The 21,470-nt window shown below is 41.4% G+C and overlaps 1 protein-coding gene across 1 annotated transcript; it reads left to right on the top strand.

Annotated features, from left to right (window-relative positions):
• The first annotated feature begins 1,747 nt into the window (after positions 1 to 1,747).
• st6galnac (ST6 (alpha-N-acetyl-neuraminyl-2,3-beta-galactosyl-1,3)-N-acetylgalactosaminide alpha-2,6-sialyltransferase) lies at positions 1,748 to 20,743 on the top strand. The gene is made up of 10 exons (XM_015962138.3): positions 1,748 to 1,867; positions 2,673 to 2,945; positions 8,388 to 8,673; positions 15,956 to 16,121; positions 17,165 to 17,339; positions 17,575 to 17,713; positions 17,794 to 17,897; positions 19,227 to 19,310; positions 19,488 to 19,587; positions 19,894 to 20,743. Exons 2-10 carry the CDS (start codon positions 2,797 to 2,799, stop codon positions 20,083 to 20,085), a joined length of 1,395 nt encoding a protein of 464 aa, XP_015817624.3. The 5' UTR covers positions 1,748 to 1,867; positions 2,673 to 2,796; the 3' UTR covers positions 20,086 to 20,743.
• The last annotated feature ends 727 nt before the right edge of the window (positions 20,744 to 21,470 follow it).

The raw sequence follows: 21,470 nt of genomic DNA, 5'->3' as shown, positions 1-21,470 counted from the left end.
TGTCTGAGGTCAGATGATTGCAGAGCGGCTCTGAGGGTTTCTGAATGTGGGAAAGAAGAAGGGATGGAGAGGAGAAGGAATGTACAGAAATAGGTTAGGATTAGAACGGCAGAGCTGGGTCAGATCGAGGTGGCGGGTGAGTCTGAGGGGGCACGGGACCAGACGTCTGGTAAAACCTGGTCGAGAGGCTTCACTGGGACCAAATATGACCAGCTGGCTATTATATCAGTAGAGTTTTAATTATTCCTACACCTAAACATGGAATGTGCTTATGTTTCTGCCACACTCAGGGACACCGGAAGTCTCTGTGGATAAGATTTCAGTTCATGCCCTGCTCTTGGCTGCTCAGAGAAACTCTAAACCTGGAAGGAAGGCCAGTGATTAGAAACAGTCAGTCAGAGACCATAGCATGGTGGTTGTTTCAGTTTCCACAATTCCCAAATATACATATTTATTATTTTCTTTTATTTATTTCTACATTTGTCCACCATTGTTTTGTTGTTCGTCCACAGAGACGCCAAAAGATATGACTTAATTCCTAAACTTTATCAACACTGAATGTTTTTTACTCTGTACAGGAACACTAAACCGTTACTGATGTTTTTGTTACTTGTTCTGATGTTTTAGTGGTTTTTCTGACGGGGAGGTCATCTGAGTGCTGGTGTGTGAGACTGCTAGGTTTGTGTTACGGCCTTAGTTCAACTGTTGGTAACGGTTACAACAGATCACTTTCTTAATGAAAATGTGATACGCGATAATGTCTCTCTCACACACACACACACACACACACACACTCGTCCTTTAAGTGCCAGTGACTGTCTCCACTCCCCTCTTTGTTTCAGAGGCCCCCCCCACACACACACACACACACACACCACCACCACTAATTGGGTGTGTCAGATACACACAGTCACATACGAACTCATTCCAGCTGTGTTATACTTCCACATCTGTATTCAGACACCTAGATGCATCATTTTCCTACTCTGTTGTAGTTTAGTCTCAGTTTGTTTTTCACAACAACGGTTCGAAAACTGTGAATACGGTTGTGACTGATGTGTTATCAAAAGAAGAATAAAAGCAAAACAGTTGGTTCTTCGTCTCTGTTCACTGTGGCTACACATACAGTTGTTTACTTGTTTTGTCTCCTCCCTCCCTTCTTCAAGCATTCCGCTATCCCTCTCGCTCAGTCCATCAATCAGGATGAAGAGCCGCTGGAATTCAGATTATGAGCCAGAGGCCTAAACTGATTTATTAACTTCATAATTTTCTAAAGACATGTAAACCAGCAGAGCCTCAGTCTTGTTAACAAAACAGTCTGTTTTTCTGTCTGAACCTTTAAGGCGATGGATTGAAACATCCGGTTTCTATATGTTGACCCAACACCCCCCCCCCCCCCCTTCTGTTGTCCTTCTTCACACTTTGATTATTTAACTTCCTCTAAACTCAGCAATGGTGAGGCCCACTGAGACTTGTTTAATTTTTAATCAACAAACAAAGTGAACTCAGAGGTTCGTGGTGACAGGTCACTTTCACCTTTTAGTGATCAGCGTCCATCACAATTTTCCTCTGTGTGTGAATTAATATAAATGTGTGTTTCGCTATTCTCTAGCTGTGATCCAGGCTCTGAGCATTGTGAGCCTTTCAGAGCTGCCTGTTCATGTCTAACTTTACTGCCTCTCAGTGTACACCCCCCCACCCTCTCTCTCTCTCTCCCTCTCTCCCCCTCATGTTTGACAAACCGCCAGCAGCTGTTGCTCATTTCACAATGGTCCCGCCCATAGAGTGCAGAGAGGCTCACCACAGTAGATGAGAAGCAGAGCTCCGTTTAAGAAGAGAATTTAAAAGTTTCCAGGATCTCCTGCTGGTGAGATGTTTGATTTGTCTAACTTTTGTGTTTGAAAGGATTTCTGTGAGCTTAGTTGAACTGAGTCAGAAGTGAGGCAGCAGAGTTTTTGTTTGGTGAGTTGTCTGAGTTTCTATTTTTGCCCTGCTTCTTGGGGAAAAAAAACTTCCCAAAAGAATACTTTATTTGTAAAAGTGCCTTCTAGAGTCCAGGCTGTGAGTTTTACTGGTGTGAGTCCAGGCTGTGAGTTTTACTGGTGTGAGTCCAGGCTATGAGTTTTACTGGTGTGTATGCTATCAGAGTTTATCACATTGTTTCCATTCCCCTCTCAGCCTCAGCCTTCTCCCACTCACCCAAGAAGTGGTGTCACACTCCGCTGTTATTCATCGGTGTGGTGGATTGTTTGGGCTTTGTAAAACGAGCTTGGAGAGCAGATCTCCAGACTTATTCGTTCAAAGAAGTGACAGATGTTTTTTCTGTTCTGTTTATGACTCCTCTGTGCTGTCACGTCTACAGACTGACTAGCTGCAGCAGACGTGGGCAGATAAAGATAAGTTTCCTCTAAGATAGTGTTTCTGGCTTCTTGCACTCGTCACCAGGGAGCTACAGCTTACGTCTGGTTGCTGAATTGTTCAATCGCTGTGAAGTAGCGGATCCTTTCTGTGTCAAACTGTGGTAAATGAATGGAAACTGATTAATCTGAATCTGCTTTATGTTCGAGAGCAAAGGTTTCATTAAGAGATTATGTTGAGCTTTGTTGCTGCTGAGAGTTAGCTCTCCTGAGTGTTTGTTCCAATTCTAATCGCCATCTAACTTCCTCCTGTAGCTGTTGGGAGAAGCCACTCTGAGCCGGACAGCACCTTCCTCTGCCTCCTCATGCTCCTGCAGGCAGAGCTGAGGGCACGGCAAGCACACGCAGCCTGTCGACCAGAGTCTCGCACCCTGAGGAGATGGCACTGCAGAGGAGGCTGCTGATCGGCGTGGGGATCATCAGCTGCCTTCTGTGCATCTACATCCTGTGTCTGAACATGCAGAGGCCCAACTCCTGGGCCATAGCTCCTCCCAATATCTTCCACATCCTTCCATCAAGGACAAACAGGTCAGACATTGTCAGTTTACTTTAGTTTCAGCTTTGATACGAGATCAGAAATCATGAGTTCTAATGGAGTTGGACAGACGGTAGCTTGTAGGAACCAAATCATGCAGGTCATCTTTCACCTGATGATCAAAAGCAGAACCGTTGGCAGCAGAGATCTGAGTGAACACCAGCAGTGTATGCAAAAGATCAGTAAACGGCATTTATTAGTCAGCCATTTTTTAAATTTGGATTCAAATTTCTGATTCAAAGGTCTCATAAAACAGAAACCCAGTCTTTAAAATGAACTGAAGAAAAAAACTGATTAAAAAAATAAATTTGGTAAATGTTTTCAACCAATTTTAGTTAGATCAGCTGATAGCTAAAGTGCATACCAGCTATTTTAAGCAGTTTTTCCACTAGAAGCTTGCAGGACTTGCTTGTCTTGTTTTATCAGTTAAAGTCCATAGCTCCACCTTGGTTTTATGGGTTCAAATAGACCATATGGACCCATAGAACAAATCGCCAGTGAGGACATCTGCATGTTCAGTGAGATGTTTTTAAACTGTCTGTAGTTGTATTGATGTGAACTGACCAACCCAACGCAGTGTTTAAATACCCAAACAGTGCAACACTGAAAACACTAAACTAACATATAGATTTGCTTAGAAAAGCATTCGTTTCTCAGATCTGTCGGGTCGTCTTGTAAACCTTAAAAGTGTATCTCGCTTTATGTAAAACTGCCATTTTATCTTGATCTTTTGGATCGTCTTCAGTCAGGAGCTTGCAAATCAAAAATATGATCAGCAGGAAGGAACAAAACTAATCTGACGTTTAATGATGCATCTGTTCTTGACCATAAATCTGTGCATTTCTCGATAAACACACACCGGTGACCTAACACGAGGCGTCTGGACTTCAGCTCAGTTGTTCCAGTGTTTGAAACTAAATCCGTAACGGTAAGGGTGAAACGCCTGAGGAAAAGTTTCTTCTTCGCTGTTCTTTAGGGTTTCTTTACAAAAGTAAAGAATCTTTTCCAGCCCATAGATCTTAAATTATATACCGATTTTTTATTTTTTTTTTATTTTATTTTTTTTTCCCTCAGCAGGAATTAATGTCACACTTTCAGACTGAGCAGAAATAAACGTACAGATTTCATTTGGTTTACATTTAATTTATGCAACAGTTCATTTGTAAGTGAACAGGTTACTGGTACCATTTCTTGAGATATACTTTTGCATTTAATTATATTCTAAATCTTAACTGAATCTAAATAAAAGAAAAAAAATCACCATTTTTTTTAGATGAGATTTATTTATATTTGTTTTTCCCAAACTCAAAATTTAAATTTTTGTTTGGGTGGGTGGGTGGGGGGGGTGGGTGGGGGTGGGGGTGGGGGGGGAATGTAAGAATTAATTTTCAAAGAAACTAGATTTATTCCCTAAAGTGTTCTGACTAAAGAAAACATCAGCAACTTGCATATTTTGATACAGAATTTCTTATTTGGTTATGCGTCAGGCAGGTTTCTTGTTTTCCATCCATGAGAAATTTCCATCAGGTAAAGCCAGGCCATAAACATTTACGATCTGCGTTTACTGGGTTCAGAGTTGTGAATTTACTGGGTTCAAAGTTGTGAATTTCTATGAATGCCCCCTAAGAATTCTTAGAAGCATTTTCCTAGAACTGAAACATTTCAGAAAGAGAAGGATGCTGATGTGTGAGCTGAGGGACGATTGGACGTGTGTGTGCCCCAGATTCTTTGACTCCAAACCCTGAGCTGCGTTCAAGTCAAAGGGTTAAACTTAGATCATGTGTGGTATGAAGACTTTCTGTATCTAACCCCCCCCCCCCCCCCCCCGCTCCGCTCATTCAGTTCTATCTTTGTGGGCTCAACAAAGGAGCTACACAGCACTCGGGCGGCGCTGATGGAAAAGAAAATCCCCAGGAGTTATTCAACTGAAAGTGGTCTCTTACACACAAATGTAAAATGTAAGCTTTGTTTAGTCGGGCAAAGCTCCAGCTCTAAAAGGTTAGACGCACTGAGTCCAGCAGGGGGAAGCTAGAAAGCGTGCTCTTTTTCAGACTCAAGTGTAGGTTTGTGGCCGAGGAGTTGACTGTTCTTTCGATTTAAAAGCAGACCTCAGATCTGAAAGCTTGTCCTCTTTTTGTTTAAAGAGTTACTTAGACGTCACACTGTGTGTGTGTGTGTGTGTGTGTGTGTGTGTGTGTGTGTGTGTGTGTGTGTGTGTGTGTGTGTGTGTGTGTGTGTGTGTGTGTGTGTGTGTGTGTGTGTGTGTGTGTGTGTGTGTGTGTGTGTGTGTGTGTGTGTGTGTGTGTGTGTGTGTGTGTGTGTGTGTGTGTGTGTGTGTGTGTGTGTGTGTGTGTGTGTGTGTGTGTGTGTGTGTGTGTGTGTGTGTGTGTGTGTGTGTGTGTGTGTGTGTGTGTGTGTGTGTGTGTGTGTGTGTGTGTGTGTGTGTGTGTGTGTGTGTGTGTGTGTGTGTGTGTGTGTGTGTGTGTGTGTGTGTGTGTGTGTGTGTGTGTGTGTGTGTGTGTGTGTGTGTGTGTGTGTGTGTGTGTGTGTGTGTGTGTGTGTGTGTGTGTGTGTGTGTGTGTGTGTGTGTGTGTGTGTGTCTTTGCACTAAACACATTTTACAGAACGTACTGTGCTTTATAAAGGAAGTCATTTGACTTCCTGCATAAAGCACACCTATAACTCTGCAGTCAGAGATGCAAGGGTTTCCTATTTTTCCAACCTGGTGTCCCAGAGCAAAGGGAACCCCAAGGTGCTGTTTAACACCATCAGCAGCATCGTCTCTCCTGCCTCGCCTACAGCCTCCATCCACTCTGTTGTAGACTGTGAGAACTTTCCCTTTCTTTGTGGACAAAGTCAATAAAGTTAGATCTAGCATCTCTCCTTCAGCCTTATCGCTGCCTCTCCCGACTCCAACCAGACCCATCATCCTAGATAGCTTGGCTCCTGTTTCTTTGCCTGAGTTAACCAAACAAGTTAACTCTATGAAGACCACTGCATGCCCCCTCGACATCTTGCCCTCATCTTTGTTTAAAGGTGCTTTTCAGTCCATCGGTCCCAGCGTGCTCTTTATAAATAATGCTTCTCTGGTTTCTGGTCAGGTCCCTGCTTACTTTAAGAATGCTGTAATCCACCTGCTTCTTAAAAAAAACCGAGTCTTGACCCCTCTCTCCATAGCAGCTTCAGACCCATCTCTAAACTTCCGTTCATCTCCAAGATCTTGGAGAAGGTTGTGGCTAAACAACTCACAGCTGCTCTTGATGAACATAACATCTATGATTGCTTCCAGTCAGGTTTTCGTAGAGCTCATTCTACTGAAACAGCTCTTCTTAGGGTCTCTAATGACCTTCTGACTCACAGTGATGCAGGGGACTGTTCTGTTCTGGTCCTGCTGGACCTGACTGCAGCCTTTGACACTGTTGACCATCACCTGCTACTGGAGAGGCCGAGAGACTGGGTAGGGCTATCAGGAACTGCTCTGGAGTGGATCTCCTCTTATCTTTCTGAGCGCTCCTTTTCTGTGGCCTTTTCCAAGTTTAGGTCCTCCACCACCTCCCTTACCCATGGTGTCCCACAAGGTTCTGTGCTGGGGCCTCTACTCTTCCTCCTCTATCTGCTTCTTCTTCAGCACATCCTGAGCTCCTTCAAAGGAATCTCCTACCATCTTTATGCAGATGACATCCAACTGTACATCTCCTTTAAGCCCCACGAGATGTCTAAGCTGCAGCTGTTACACACCTGCTTAGACTCTATTAAAACCTGGATGGTGGGAACTTTCTTCAGCTGAATGAAGATAAGACTGAGATCCTCATCTGTGCCCCAGACAAGCTGGTTCCCAAAGTCAGACTCTCTTGGTCAGCTTGCTTCCCACACCAAACCAGGAATCTTGGCGTGACCTTTGACCCAGCTCTCACCCTGGATTCTCATGTCGGTTCTCTTGTTCGCTCTTCCTTCTTCCATCTCAGGAACATTGCTAAGCTGAGTCCCATTCTGTCCCGCTCTGAACTTGAGTCAGTTCTCCACACCTACATCTCCTCACGCTTAGACTACTGTAACTCTCTTTTCACGTGTCTGAGCAGAACCTCCCTGAACCGTCTACAGGTGGTTCAGAATGCCTGTGCTCGGCTTCTGACAAGTCCTCCAAACACACCCACATCACCCCGCTTCTCCTCCAGCTTCACTGGCTGCCAGTCAACTTCAGGGTTCATTTCAAGATCCTGGTTCTGGTCTTTAGGGCCTTGCATGGACAAGCACCATCTTACATTGGTGATCTTCTTAGTCCCTACACCCCCAGCAGGTCCCTGAGGCCCAGTGATCAAAGCCTACTGGTTGTGCAGCACCAGGCTAAAGACCAAAGGTGACAGATCATTTGCTGCTGTGGCCCCCAGACTCTGGAACTCTCTCCCCATGAGCCTGAGATCAGTGGACTCAGTGGTCTCCTTTAAAAAGCAGCCGAAGACTCACTTGTTCAAGTTGGCTTTTGTATGACCTTCTTCAACCACTCTCTCTGTATTCTGCTCTCCCCACCTATTCCACCTTCCTCAGGATCCACTGATTTCCCTCCTTCCTATTCACACTCAACATTTTTTTTAATCACAATTGTCTATTTTTGCTCATTTTAAATATATTTGTAACCATTTTCTAAATTCTTTTTATATTTTTACATTTTGTTTTTGTGAAGCGTCTCAATTTTTATCTTGAGAGGCGCTATAGAAATATTTTCTTCTTCCTGCTTTAACCCCAAAATGTGATTTTTTTTTTTTTTTTTTTTTTTTTTTTTTTTCCATTTAGGAATTCAATATTTTGTATTTTATGGATAAAAATCTGTAGAATCTTATTACCAACATTCAACGACAAACATTTAACAATGGAAACTTTTAGTCTTACTGGCCTCGGCGCTAAATGTTTCCCACATGAATGTATTCACATATCTCGCAACAGGAAATCCTTAAATATCAGAGCACCTGCATTTTGAAAATGTATTAAAGGTTTTTTATCTCTGCACATGTTGGGATTTTCTTTCCATCTTCATTTATGTAATTTGTCTGGTTTTCTGAATGCAAACATGAACTCTGTCAGAATTATGAAACATCTGACATTCTCTGGACTAAATTATTAAATTCATTGTCAGCTGCTTACAGCAATCATTAAATAATCATTAAAATAACCTGTTATTGTCTCATGGTCTAAAATGAACAATTTTTAAATCTGTTTTTCTTACCAGTCTTTTGGTTTCTTTATTGCAAGTTTTGTTTTGTCCTGTTGATCACAACAGGCTTGATATTCTAGCAGTGTGATCTGAACATGTGACTTGATTAACTTCTCTCAGAACAAGGCATTGACATTCTAAATGTAGAAGAAAGGTAATTAAACTCATTTCAAAAAATCTGAAACTCAGTTTTATATGTAACATGTAGTTCTGTTTTCTACACCAGCTTCCAGGAGCCTCCAGACCGACTAAACTTAACCAAGTGGCAGCACCTGCCTGTGACCTCCACCCCACATCTCACCAGAGTCTCTCAGACTTCAGCTTTAAAGACTCAAAAAGCCACAAAACTGCCAAAAGCCACATTAGGCAAAAATCTGTCAAAGTCCAACTCTATGCCTAATGGTGGAGATGAAGGCAAAACTCTCACGACTCAAACTGCTAAAGCACCACGACTGACAGAGCCACCCTTCATTGGAGACTACTACATGAGTGAAGATGTGCCCCCTCGCACAGTAAGTTGAGTTTTATTTTATTTTGAATAATTTAGTGTCTACATTGTTTTATGGAAGCAGCATCACTTTCCTAATGGAAGCAGGGAGGCAAGACTTCCAACAGTCCTTGCTGGAGACATTTGGTGTGAAATGGAAGGAAAACAATGGTGCTTTTTAATGATGGCCTTGTTCAATTTTTGCACCTAATGCCTTTTGCACCTAATGCCATTTCAATGGAACCTAAACAAAAGTAGAATATTTTCTGAATGGAGAGCAGTCCTCACTGACTCGTTCAGTTTAGTGAAATCCAACATTTATGAAAGGAAGTTGATGTCTGACCATGTCCTCACTATACACCAGGTCTTGTTGTTCGGATAATTTACAGACCTGACCTCCATTTAAACAGTTAATCATCAACATTTCTGCATTCATTAACAGATTTTATTACACTTTATTGCATCTGAGCTTGAGTCCAGAACACATCACCATAATAACCAACACTTACCTGGAAGTTGGAAGCTTATTGCAGTTGCTCCATTAAAGCCATTTTGTATTTGGGAAATTTACCTTTTAGGTTTTCAGATGCTAACTAGATTTCTGGTTGGAGGCTGTGCTGCTTGAAGGATTTTTGCAGTTTTTAATTATTTATTTTATCCACCTGTTTTGATAAGCACAGATGAGACAGACTAGGAAGAACTCGGTGTTACGAGTCAGGGCCTGATTATTTAAACTTCTGTGTAGACAATGTCCTCCCAACCAGAACAGTGAGGTGTTATCCCAATAACAGAGCCTTGATCACCAGTGACCTACACAGCTCCACAAGAAGCATTTTTCTAGGGAGGGAGACGGGGAACTGAGGAGTATGCAAAACAAACTTTAAGTCAAGATAAGAACTTGTACAGCAAAGAAAAATATGTTGTCTATAGCATTTGGGTGAAGAGGCTGCTGCAGAGGTGAAACTGGAACAAGGCTGCAGAACCACATGACATTGGCCTCAGGTCCTTAGTGCCTGCACAGACCTGCTATGTTGGATTCTGCAGCAACAGCTGAACCAAGAGAAGGTTCCAGTAATGTAGAAGACCAGGGGCGTTTCCTGTAGCTGGAAACATTGGGGGCTGAGCCCACACCCTCATGAAAGGAACCTGGGGAGCCCACAGTGGGGCTGCATGGTGGCGCAGTTGTTAGCACTGTTGCCTCGCAGTGCGAAGGTTGCAGGGTCGAAACTCGGCTGCGGCCTTTCTGCGTGGAGTTGCGTGTTCTCTCCATGCATGTGTGGGTTTCCTCTGGGTACTCCGGTTTCCCCCACAGATCACAACATTCCCTGTAGGTTATAAGTTGTAAGTCGCTTTGGATAAAAACGTCTGCCAAAAAAATAAACGTAAACATAAAAAAGATGCTTTATCGAGGCTTTCTTGTGGAACTTTTTTTGTTTAAGCCAAATGCTGTCACATGTACTTCAAAATATGTTTATTTTCAAACTTCAGTGTGGTAATGTAAGCAAGGTCTCTAAAATCGGTATTAATATAATGAATTAGTCAGTACATTTTCTATTCTTTCAGACGAGCTCACAAGTTAGTCTGTTTGAGGTGTCGGGTAGATTTAATCAGTGGTGTAGTCTAATACTAGCAGTACTCAAAAGTGACTTAAATGGATGCAATTTGGATTGACCTTTCCCAACATCAGTGATATTCTAGCGGTATAGTGCTTGTGATCACATGTGATTACGCATAACATTCTGGGATGTGCATGGACATGTTGGAAGGTTGAGTGTTGTTTGCTGGTTTTCTACTAAATCAATCGTGTGTGTGTGTGTGTGTGTGTGTGTGTGTGTGTGTGTGTGTGTGTGTGTGTGTGTGTGTGTGTGTGTGTGTGTGTGTGTGTGTGTGTGTGTGTGTGTGTGTGTGTGTGTGTGTGTGTGTGTGTGTGTGTGTGTGTGTGTGTGTGTGTGTGTGTGTGTGTGTGTGTGTGTGTGTGTGTGTGTGTGTGTGTGTGTGTGTGTGTGTGTGTGTGTGTGTGTGTGTGTGTGTGTGTGTGTGTGTGTGTGTGTGTGTGTGTGTGTGTGTGTGTGTGTGTGTGTGTGTGTGTGTGTGTGTGTGTGTGTGTGTGTGTGTGTGTGTGTGTGTGTGTGTGTGTGTGTGTGTGTGTGTGTGTGTGTGTGTGTGTGTGTGTGTGTGTGTGTGTGTGTGTGTGTGTGTGTGTGTGTGTGTGTGTGTGTGTGTGTGTGTGTGTGTGTGTGTGTGTGTGTGTGTGTGTGTGTGTGTGTGTGTGTGTGTGTGTGTGTGTGTGTGTGTGTGTGTGTGTGTGTGTGTGTGTGTGTGTGTGTGTGTGTGTGTCACTTCACACCAAGATTCAAATGAATCAGAGAAGCCGTACCAGCCTCTGTGTGTGTCCACAAGCAGCTACCAAGCCTCATACAGGGAGCCAGTCTCCTCCCCTTTTGGTCAGCTCAAGGGTCCCTTGAACAAATGATGAATGCAAGTGAATGGGGCCGTGGCAGTTCAGTGCATTGCTTTATAGTTTTCTTTGAAACACTTTCTACTGGTGCAAGTTCTGCCTGAGTGGTTCCTGGAGAACTCTTCTGATTTAATTTGGATTCCTCACACATGAATCTTACATGGAGCACCTGACTGTGGCCGGTTTATGGTGAACTGGTGCTTTCCATTTCCAGATGATGGTCGCCACAGTGCTCACAGGAACATTCAGCATTCTGGAAATGCCCCTATAAGCATTCTCATCAGAATGCTTTTCAACAATAAGATTACGAAGATCTTGGAAGAGTTCTTTGCTTTTACCCATCATGAAGTCATTCTTGTGTGCGTGTCTTCTTCACTGGGAACTGCAGGCTGGATGCCCAAAGGGCGTGTTGCAACCCCACCCAATCACAGTCTCCCGTTCAGTCCAATCTCACAAAGAAATCTAAGCGGCACCCTCACACTGCCCTGGTCAGTCGCCTCCAACAGCGTCCGCAGACTGAACAGACGCTTCCACAGCCCCAAGAAACCAAACGAGGTCCTCCTCTCTACTGCATAGTTCCATTGTAGGTACTGGAGTTGCTCGGGCTGCCAGATCTGTCTGACGTTTCGCTACGGCAAATCCACCCAGGTTTCACACAAGTTTAGGAAAAGTTTAGTAAAAATTTTAGTTTCTCACTGCCTAAATGTTATCTTTAACTGCAACTTGATAATAAAACACCATATTGTGTGTTTTTTAAGGAATGTGAAACTACATAAAACCAACATCAGACTGCTAAAAAAAAAAGCTCTAAAATCAGAAACCCCTTTAAATGTCTTTACATAATTGGTAGCCATTTCTGTTTATATAAATGTGGAATTCTTCTGTATGTCTTAGTTCTTGTGTAAATTTGGTCATTCTTCAGTTGATATTGTTGCTTTTATTTTACATTTCCATTGGCAATATGAATATTTCCCCCAAACAGTGTTTTTTTAGACTACAGGGCTACAACCGCAAATTTGTTCAGACATATACAACTCTTCAGTGTCAGCTTGCTAACATAACTTCTATGAACGTGGTATTGTAACGTCCGTGAGTCCTACCATCAGCCAATCTAGAGACATCATTGGCAGGCGCAGGATCCTGAGCTGATCTGGCAGCCCAAGCAGATCCAGTACCTACACTGGAACCCAGGCAAAGTTTACCTCACAACCCAATGCAGCAGCAACACAGCGGCCTTTAGGAGGTCAGGCCGAGACCCTGAGCACCCCCCTGACAGCGCCAGTGGTGCAGCCTCAGAGTCTGAGCAAATGACTGCAGAGGCATGGTCTTTCACCCATTGCAGGGTGCACAAAATTTCCACCGTCTGTGATGGTCTTCATAGAGACAAATATATTTGCATAAATGTATTATATTTCTATGATGCAGAACAAATTATAATAAATGATGAATTAAGGTGATCTCAGCTGCATCACTGAATGAGCAATGATTGAAAAATGAGATTAGATGTTCAAAAAAACCTAATTAAGTGTCTTGGCAAATTGAGATGTTTGGGTTGTTTTTTAAAAAACAAAAAACAAAAAAAGTTTGTTTACTTGAGTTTAACAAATTACTAAAACCATCTAACGCCAGGTGTGTTGTACAGTACCGTGTGATGAGACCACAAAGCCTTCTTGGCAAGCAAGACTTCTGGATGTCAAAGGCCGTATTCCTCCGAATCTGCATCAGCTGGTCAGAGATAACCTCTGGGTCTGCTGGCGAGATGTTTCACATCAGAGTTGTTTCTCTGATGGAATCTGACCGTTTAGCAAAGAAGGTCTGACCTTGAAAAGGATGGTTCATATACTACTTACCCAGTTTGGCTGAACTGGTACAGCTTGCTGGAACAAAGTTTTAGAGGATGTGTTCTCTTTTGTGATGTTTACAAATTTTGGCAAATCAGAATCTTAACAAATGTAAATGGGCGGTTACCAAGAGTCCTCAGACATCACTCCTTCCTCAAACACTTAGAGCAGGCCTATTTCATTTAAAATGAAGTAAATGTTAATCTTTTATTACAGTATCATTAATATGTGAATATACTGATAATAAATCATTAAATTCAACAAGTAGACTCATTTGGTATATTTAAGATCTGAAAAACAGTATTTCCAGAATAAATAATTATGGTGATTTCTTCATTACTGTGAAGCAATCAATACATTATTAAAACACTTTAGATAAAACATTAATTGTTTAATGTAATTGTTCTTAAGCTAAAGAAATCATTTTGAGAGCCTGAATAAGATATTTCTTTATAAAAGGGAGTAAGATAAAAGTTTTGTATCCCTTATGAGATGCCCTGTGAGGGGACCTTGGAGTTGATGAGGATATGGAAAAGTCGGGAGATTCATCCTCGCTTCCTTCTGGTGTCATGGGTGGCACACTGATGAAGCAGGCTGTGGACAAATACATGGCTTTGTCTACGCTACATCTGCGTTCCCCTGTCATGGACTGGCCACCTGTCCAGGGTGTACCCCGCCTGTTTGCCCGCTGACTGCTGGAGATGGGCACCAGCCAAGCGGGTTCAGATGATGGGTGGATGGATGTCCTTGCATGAAATAAATACTTCAGTTAATGTGGTGGAAATTTTGTGTCAACAGCTCACTTAGAAAAACCCTTGATTAAAATTGCTGGTGATGTTATTATTTATCCTCCCCATTGTGACCGAGAGGCCTGGTCCCAATACTCGCACTTCCACACTTGCGCCCTCAGTTGTGCATTCCCATCTAGTGGTGCGAGTGTGTAAGGTGTTCTGGGAACACGGCCCCGCCCTTTTGGCACCCATGATCAGCATTTCACTGAAGCCTGCATCAGTGCAGACTTTGTCAAAGGGTAATTACCCCCATCCATTGCTGCATGGGGATTTTGAGAAGGCGGAGAAATGCCCTTTCCTAAAATATGTATTTTCAAGTAGAAAACATTGAACGATGTTTTGTTATACATGTATGAAAAATCCATTATTTTTCTGTTGAAAGATGTATTCCATACCTGTTAAAATATTAACCGATAGCGATACCAGTGAGAATTTTCGGATACAGCATGCTAGTAATTGAATCACTTGTCTTAATATCATTTAGTTTTAATTTTATTTCAAGCAGCAAATTAGCACAAACTGCATCTGGCATTCCTGTTTTAGGGATGGAGACATTTTCAGATGTTTATGGCATTTCAAAATAATTAACAATTATGATCTCCAACATTTATTTTTCTGAGCAGAGGGACTGTCTAAACGGAGGTTAAAAATTATTAGCATTTTGCTAAAAATCTCATTCATGGTTCTTTTTAAATAATTTAAACAAAGCAATAAAGATATGCAAGTTTTCACCAACACCGAAGAGCATTTTCTTAATGGTAAATTTGTTTAATCAAAAACAAAGCATCAAACTCTTCAGAGAAAGGCAGAGGACAACAATAATTGTAATATCTAAAAACCAGACGTGGGCTTGTAAATTCCTTGCGAGTTGTTTCAAATTGCATGATGTATTGCATCAAATCAAACATTGTTGTCAAATCATAAATAATGAATCATGAGCCAGCATGATCTCATATCAAACCATACTTGCAGAGGGGTTCACCATATAGCTAACGTATCCTATCACTGGTAGCGTATCAATGTGAATCAAATCCACTCCAGTGGTGGGGATTCCTACTAGGGGTATACCGACTTATCGGGCTGATTCCCCATTTTTTTATACTCATCCTCTGTGCTGTTGCAGAATTCAATGTAAATATATTTTTACTGGACTGCAGTGACTTGAAGCAAGACGGTTGACGGTTCCCGAGTTCACGTCCCAGCCTGGAGTGTTTCTCTCCAGGTACTCCCGACTTCCTCCCACAGACCAATACATAACCGTCAGGTGGATTGGTCTATCTAATGGGCCATTCCCATCTGTACCGGGTCGGGCCGGGTAGCGTAGGTTGTTTACATATCTGGGTGGCCTGGTATTTTTCCGGGCCAACCAAGGCACATTCTCAGCCCTCTTCTCGAGGGGGTCTGCTTCAGGCCGACCAGGGCCAACACACCCACTGCTGACAGCAAATTCACACCTTCCATTAGAGCAAGCCTCTGATTGGTGGGTAGAATCAGCCCACATGGGCTTAAGGCAAGGATGTGTGGAATCAACCGGGCCAGGCTGGGGCCGACCCGGTGCAGATGGGAATGGCCCATTAATTATCCTTGGGTGTGAATGTGTGCTTGAATGGTTATTTGTCCTTTGCCAGTCCATCGCAGACCAACACAGAGACACAATCTGTCTGGGATGTACCCTGCACACTTGCCTGGAGAATACTGGAGATGGGCACCAGGCCCCCCACAACCCTACGGGGATAGGAGGGTATAGAAAATGGATGGATGGTATTTTTACGTTCACTAATGACATCTGCATGATACTTTATTTAGGTGTCTGATTTTTAACACTGAGCAGTACACAAAGTTGAGATTTAACAGTTAAATTCAGAGTTCAAACACAGATTCAGCTTCTGAAATTGCACGTCGACTATCGGTTACAATCTAGCATGAAAAAAGTGGAAATTGTCTAGAAATGGGCCATGAAAATCAGCAGTACATATCGACCATCGGCTGACCCTGTCTTCTACCTAATGGCAAAGATGTAAGCTATAGAAAAACTATTGGTCGACTTCCTACTCCTTCTGATAAGTTGCAGTTGATGACACAATGGATAGGGGAAGGACTTAGGAGAGAACACAAGTTGGGGTCAGATGGTCAAATTTAAGCATTTTATAATTGTTGTTGAATTGTAAGCTTTTGAACTACCACAGCTTTAACACATCTGTTTTTTGCTCCTCACAGAACTGTTCTGATGGTATCCAAAGTCGGGTGAAAAAATCAGAATTCAGGGAGAAGTTTCTGGAGCACATTCCGGTTCTGCAGTGGGCCAAACATGTGACTCCAAAGCAGCACCAGCGCCTGAGAAATTATCCAGGAAGCCATGGCTGGGGAAACATTGACTATGACTGTAAGCTGTGCTTTGAAGCACTCAATCATTATTTTCCTTTTTCTGACACTTGATTTATTGGTTTTAAATGATGTCTCAGACTTATTAGTTGGGATCAATCAATTATTTGAAGAAAGTTTAGTTTTCTCTAAAAGCTAACTCGCTGACCTGTCACAGTGTACGCACCTTTATTTAACAGCAGCAACTGCTAAGTTTGGGCTAGTTTCTCTAAACCGTTTCAACAGGCTGCGGGCACAACAGAGCTTACCAGGTGGTTTGCTGTGAAAGGGTTATTTTTCACCTGGATTGAGCACAGACTGTCAGCTGTACAGATTTTTAGAACAAATGGCTCTGAGGACATGGGAGACGTATGTTTTATATTTGGCTGGTTAACATTTCAATCCAGGGATGGTTATCTGGGTTGACTTTCTGCTCTGAATGGAATTTAGGATTTGTGTGAATTCCCAGGCTCAAACTTTTCCAGAGTTATTAGATTAAATGAAAAATATTTAATCTTTAATTTCACTATTGCCTCAGTTTAGCAGTGTTGCATTTAATGTACCCAAAGAAGTGGCATTCTACAGATATTTTGTTTTAAAGGATTAAAACTTGTCTGCTTCTGTTTTTTTTTTTTTTTTTTTTTTTGGAGTCCGTACCTACTTGTCACAGTGATGGAAGGTGCAAAAGCACGAATGTGCTAAATGGACATTTATTTTGTAAAATATGAAATCAGACACATTGCTTTCTGTTTAAAATGGAATGATCCTAATCAGGATTTTGTCATCAGAAGCTCAAACCACATTTTTGTTTATTTTTAAATTGGTTGGTTATGGTTTTAATTATAAACTTTAGGCAGATATTAATGGATTGTAACACCCTGATTTTGTAGACAAAATGTTTGTTTTAGAATTTTTGAATCAAAGTGGTTATGGTTTCAGAAGATTTTCAAGGTTCAAGCAGCGAATGTGTGACTGGGTGGGCGTTTTTACTCCACATCTGCACGAGGGATGAACTTAATTGTACATAATCCTATCCAGATTAACTTGGTCTTTCTGCATCTTCAGCTCTGCTGGGAGCTCTCTCTGTGCTGAACTCCTCCGCTAACCAACAGATGCTGGACGACTGGGTGTCTCGCAGGAATAACTCTAAATGTAGTCGATGTGCCGTGGTTGGAAACGGAGGAATACTGAAGGGTTCAAAGAAAGGGAAGGAGATCGACAGCCATCACTATGTCTTCAGGTAGACCCTGACCTGACTGGCCCTGCAGGAAGACACTTTTTTTTTTTTTGAAGTCCAGAAATAAATTCAAATTCACGTTGGAAAATATTTTTTATGCATAAATGTAAAAATTTGTAACTATTAGTAAATGCAAGCTCATTTTAATTTTATATAAAGCAGTTTGTTCCTTGAAAGTTGATTAGTACAGCAGCAGTTTTTATTTATTTTTTGGTGAATTAATTAATTTGGTCTTCAGAACCAATGGGGCGATCATCAAAGGCTTTGAAGAGGATGTAGGTTCTCGGACCACCCATTACACCTTCTCTACCAACACTCTGATCAACTCGATGAGGAGCTATGCTGGTTCTGGATACAGAGGACCACCAGTGTCTAAGGTAAAAAACAAACAAATAACTGTCTCTCCTCTTCAAAGGGAACACAAAGATTTATTCATCCTGCTGTCCCGCTTCAACAGGAAACCAGATACGTTTTCCTACCGGATCATGACCGGGATTACCTGCTGATGAAGGCGGCAGCAACGCACACTCTAGTGGAAAGAGGACCTGAACGGGCCAAAGAGTAAGCCACATTTCAGAACAGGGATGTGTATTGGTGAAATTCTGGTGATACGATGCGTATCACGATACAGGGTAGATGATACGATACACCACAATATATTGCGATACATACAGTCAGACGACATTGGCGATTTTTTTTAAATAAATTTTTTTATAACTGACATTGTAGCAAAAATAAACAGTCTAAACTGACGTGTTAAACATGAGGTCTCTGAACCATAATAGAGGTTGACATTTGAGTGGTGGAAACAAAACCCCTTGTGCGTGGCTGCCATCTAGTGGTCGTTATTTGAATTGTACGAAAAGAAAATACGCAAATGTTTGCATGTCAATTCTTCCAAAAAGTCGTTGCATAGCTTTTGAATAACCATGTAATATCACAGGAAAAAATATTGCGATATATTGCCATATTGATTTTTTTCTTTCATCCCTACTTAAGAACACTAAAAAAGTTTCCTGTGAAAAGCAGCTTTGGTCGTCAGTTACAGCCTCTCTGTTCGCCAGGCAACACTTCCTTTAGGTGCAATTTTTTAAGCAGGAAGTGTTGGTAGAATGTCTTACTTACTTTCATAATACTATTTGAATACTTGTGTTTTTCTAGCCTGGCAAGCCATCCCATTCATGTGAATAAATAGTCTGGTCACCGTCCATTAACAGGTGTTATGTCGATTTGAGTTCTCCATCGAGATCTGTTCCTTTTCCACCTAGCTGCGAGTTGGAACCATCCACTCGCAACAAAATGTGTAACCTTAAAACAAATCGTGTTACCGTCATTTCATAAATTATAATTATGCAAAACATTTTTGGTGACAGGGTGGTTATGGTTGGGGTGCAGGTTATTTTTAGTGAGTGGATGGTTCCTGAAATTGTTGTAGCAAAATCCAATACAGTCCAAACTGATATGTAACATGTTTAACATGTGGTATCTGTTAAAATTTCACCACTACACATCCATATTACCTATGGTGTTACCCCATGCCTCTACACAGTACATTTAAATAGGGATAATAAAAAAAAATACAACACAGAATACAAAAAGTTTGATTTAAGAGATGTTATATTTAAACAATCATTAAAATATTCCTAGCTAATTTTGATTTTATATATTTAATGACATTTCCAGCTGACTTTTTTTCACCAACACCCCAAGAAATTTTGATGGAACCTTTCTATTTTAACGTAAATGGTTATTATTCTCATTAAACCACACTCGTCAGCCTTCACACTTCAGGAATGTTAAGAAAAATAAGTATTTTTTTCAGCAGTTTGACTTTTCTGCTAAACTTTGTTTGCTGAATAATTCTGACTTTGACAATATTTCTTTTTACAGTCCGACAAAGTACTTTGGAGCAGACGTCTCTGCGAAAAAGTTGAAGATGTACCACCCAGATTTTGTCCGTTACCTCAGAAACAGGTGAATGAATTTTACTCGCATTTGACTGAATTTCTTATTCATTTAAAATGAGAAATCCTGTTTCAAACTTGAGCAGAGCCTGAGTTGCAGATGGATGCCCCTACACAGGGTTCAATAACAAATCTACACCCTGATATCTGTGGAAAACTTGACTGTGAACCAAACTTTTTGTTTCAGATTCCTTCGTTCGGGTGCTTTAAAAACCAGATTCAAGGACATCTACCGCCCATCAACAGGCGCTACAATGCTGCTGGCTGCACTGCACACCTGTGACCAGGTACCATTTTTACTTTCCTGCACAGTCAGCAGTCTGCTGTTTAATTGCAGGAATTTTTATTTCCTATGGAGGCAGTGTGTGTTAAAGTCCTTGCATAAAAAAAAGTAGTTCTTAAATTCTTGACATCTGTTAAATCTACTAATTAATGGAATTAACAGAACCTGCTTTTCCACCTGTCTGCTCTGGGAAACAAGAAGTTCGTGTCAGAACATGAAGCAAAGCTGTTTACCACCCTTAACTTTATTAATTCTGCTTTGAACTGGTCTGAATGTGGCTTAATTGGCTTTTTTCCCCTGGTGGATGAAGGTGAGCGCGTATGGCTTCATGACACCGGACTATAAGAACTATTCGGACCACTACTTCGACAGCACATACCACCCTGTGGGTTTCTACGTCAACCATGACCTGCGCATGGAGATGATGCTGTGGCAGCAGCTGCACAAAGCAGGACTCATACAGCTGTACATGCACAAGGAATTCAACAAAGACCAGAAATGATGTCACTCTTCCTCCTTCACTTAAGTTACAAGGAGACGGGATGTGCAGGACTTCACCAAAGTGCCTCAGAACTGAACAAAACCAGAGGGGACATATTTTCCTTTCATAAAGGCATGGTTCCTTTTGTTTTTAAAAGGCACCAGCATCACCGTCACGGTAGAGATTTGTTTAAAGAAGCAACTCTTGAAGATAAGAAAATCTTGTTTTGGGCGTTGGAGGGTCAAATTGTGTTTAGATACACAAATAAAAAAAATTAGGATTGATGACTGGATGAATCTCATTAGATGTGACCCCCAAATTTTGGTTTGCTTCAAAGTTTTCATTAAGTTTAGATGAAAAAAGTATTCCTGGTGGGAATTGTTTAGTTTTTGTTTCCTCTGAGGGGCTAAAGCTGAAGCATAACGTGTCAAATGTTACTGAAAGGGCTTTTTCAACCAAAATCTTTATTCCAAGACACTGTTCTGAAAAGGGATGAGACTGCAACTGAGTTTACTTGATTAAAATGTTTCTGCACTTGCCTTTGACAGGCTGAGCTCTGCTGGCAGCAGCTAATGTCCTTCTGTTCTTTACTTTGTTTACTTTTCTGTGGGAGAAAATCTAACTATTTAATATGTGAATGTGGAAGGATTTGTATGTAAGTGACCTTGTCGCTCCACTTGTATTTTTTATTTAAGTTGCAGTTTTATTTTTGGACCACTTTAAGTGCCTTTATCATATTTTGGCATCTTTAGAATTTTAATTTGACTAAAACTTAATTTTTTTGTTCATTCAGATCATATGTATTCATCTCAGAGCTGCAACAATGCCAAACTGTTATTCAGGATGTGACATCATCCAGTATGGGAAGGATAAGCAGTGACGATTAGTTTTGTTTTCTAACCAGACATGCTTTAAAAATGAGATGTTGGAAGAAAAACTAAGGAAGCACGGAGGGTTTTTGTTTCAAATGAGTTTCTGGTTGAGTTCGTTCATATTGAGAAATGATTTTCTGAACTGCTCAAAGGGAACCTTTCACTATGCAATTCCTCAATTTTTTAAATTCGGTATCTATAAAAATGAATGAATATGTACATCCTGTAACTTTGCACTAATTTCACAAATTCACAAACTTGCTGGGAAGGAACATGTGGAAAAAATAAATTCTTGCTCAACTAATATCCAACCCACTTTAGACTGGCTTAATTAAGAGTTTACATCAGCTCTTGAACATAGAGGCATAACTCTGGTATTTGGGCATGAATCTCATTTTTGTATTCCAGTAAAGAAAATGACATTCACATACATGGCATGGAGAATTCTGTAGGCTCTGCGTAGCGTAGGTTGATGCTGAACCAGCCATGTGACCTCTTTGTGCTGAAAGGCAGGTGATGAGCAGCCAGCTGTGC

The sequence above is a fragment of the Nothobranchius furzeri genome, chromosome 16, assembly GCF_043380555.1.
Source record: "Nothobranchius furzeri strain GRZ-AD chromosome 16, NfurGRZ-RIMD1, whole genome shotgun sequence".
Taxonomy (NCBI): Eukaryota; Metazoa; Chordata; class Actinopteri; order Cyprinodontiformes; family Nothobranchiidae; genus Nothobranchius; species Nothobranchius furzeri.
The sequence above is the reverse complement of the archived record's forward strand: the minus strand, read 5'-3'. Positions and strand labels throughout refer to the sequence as shown.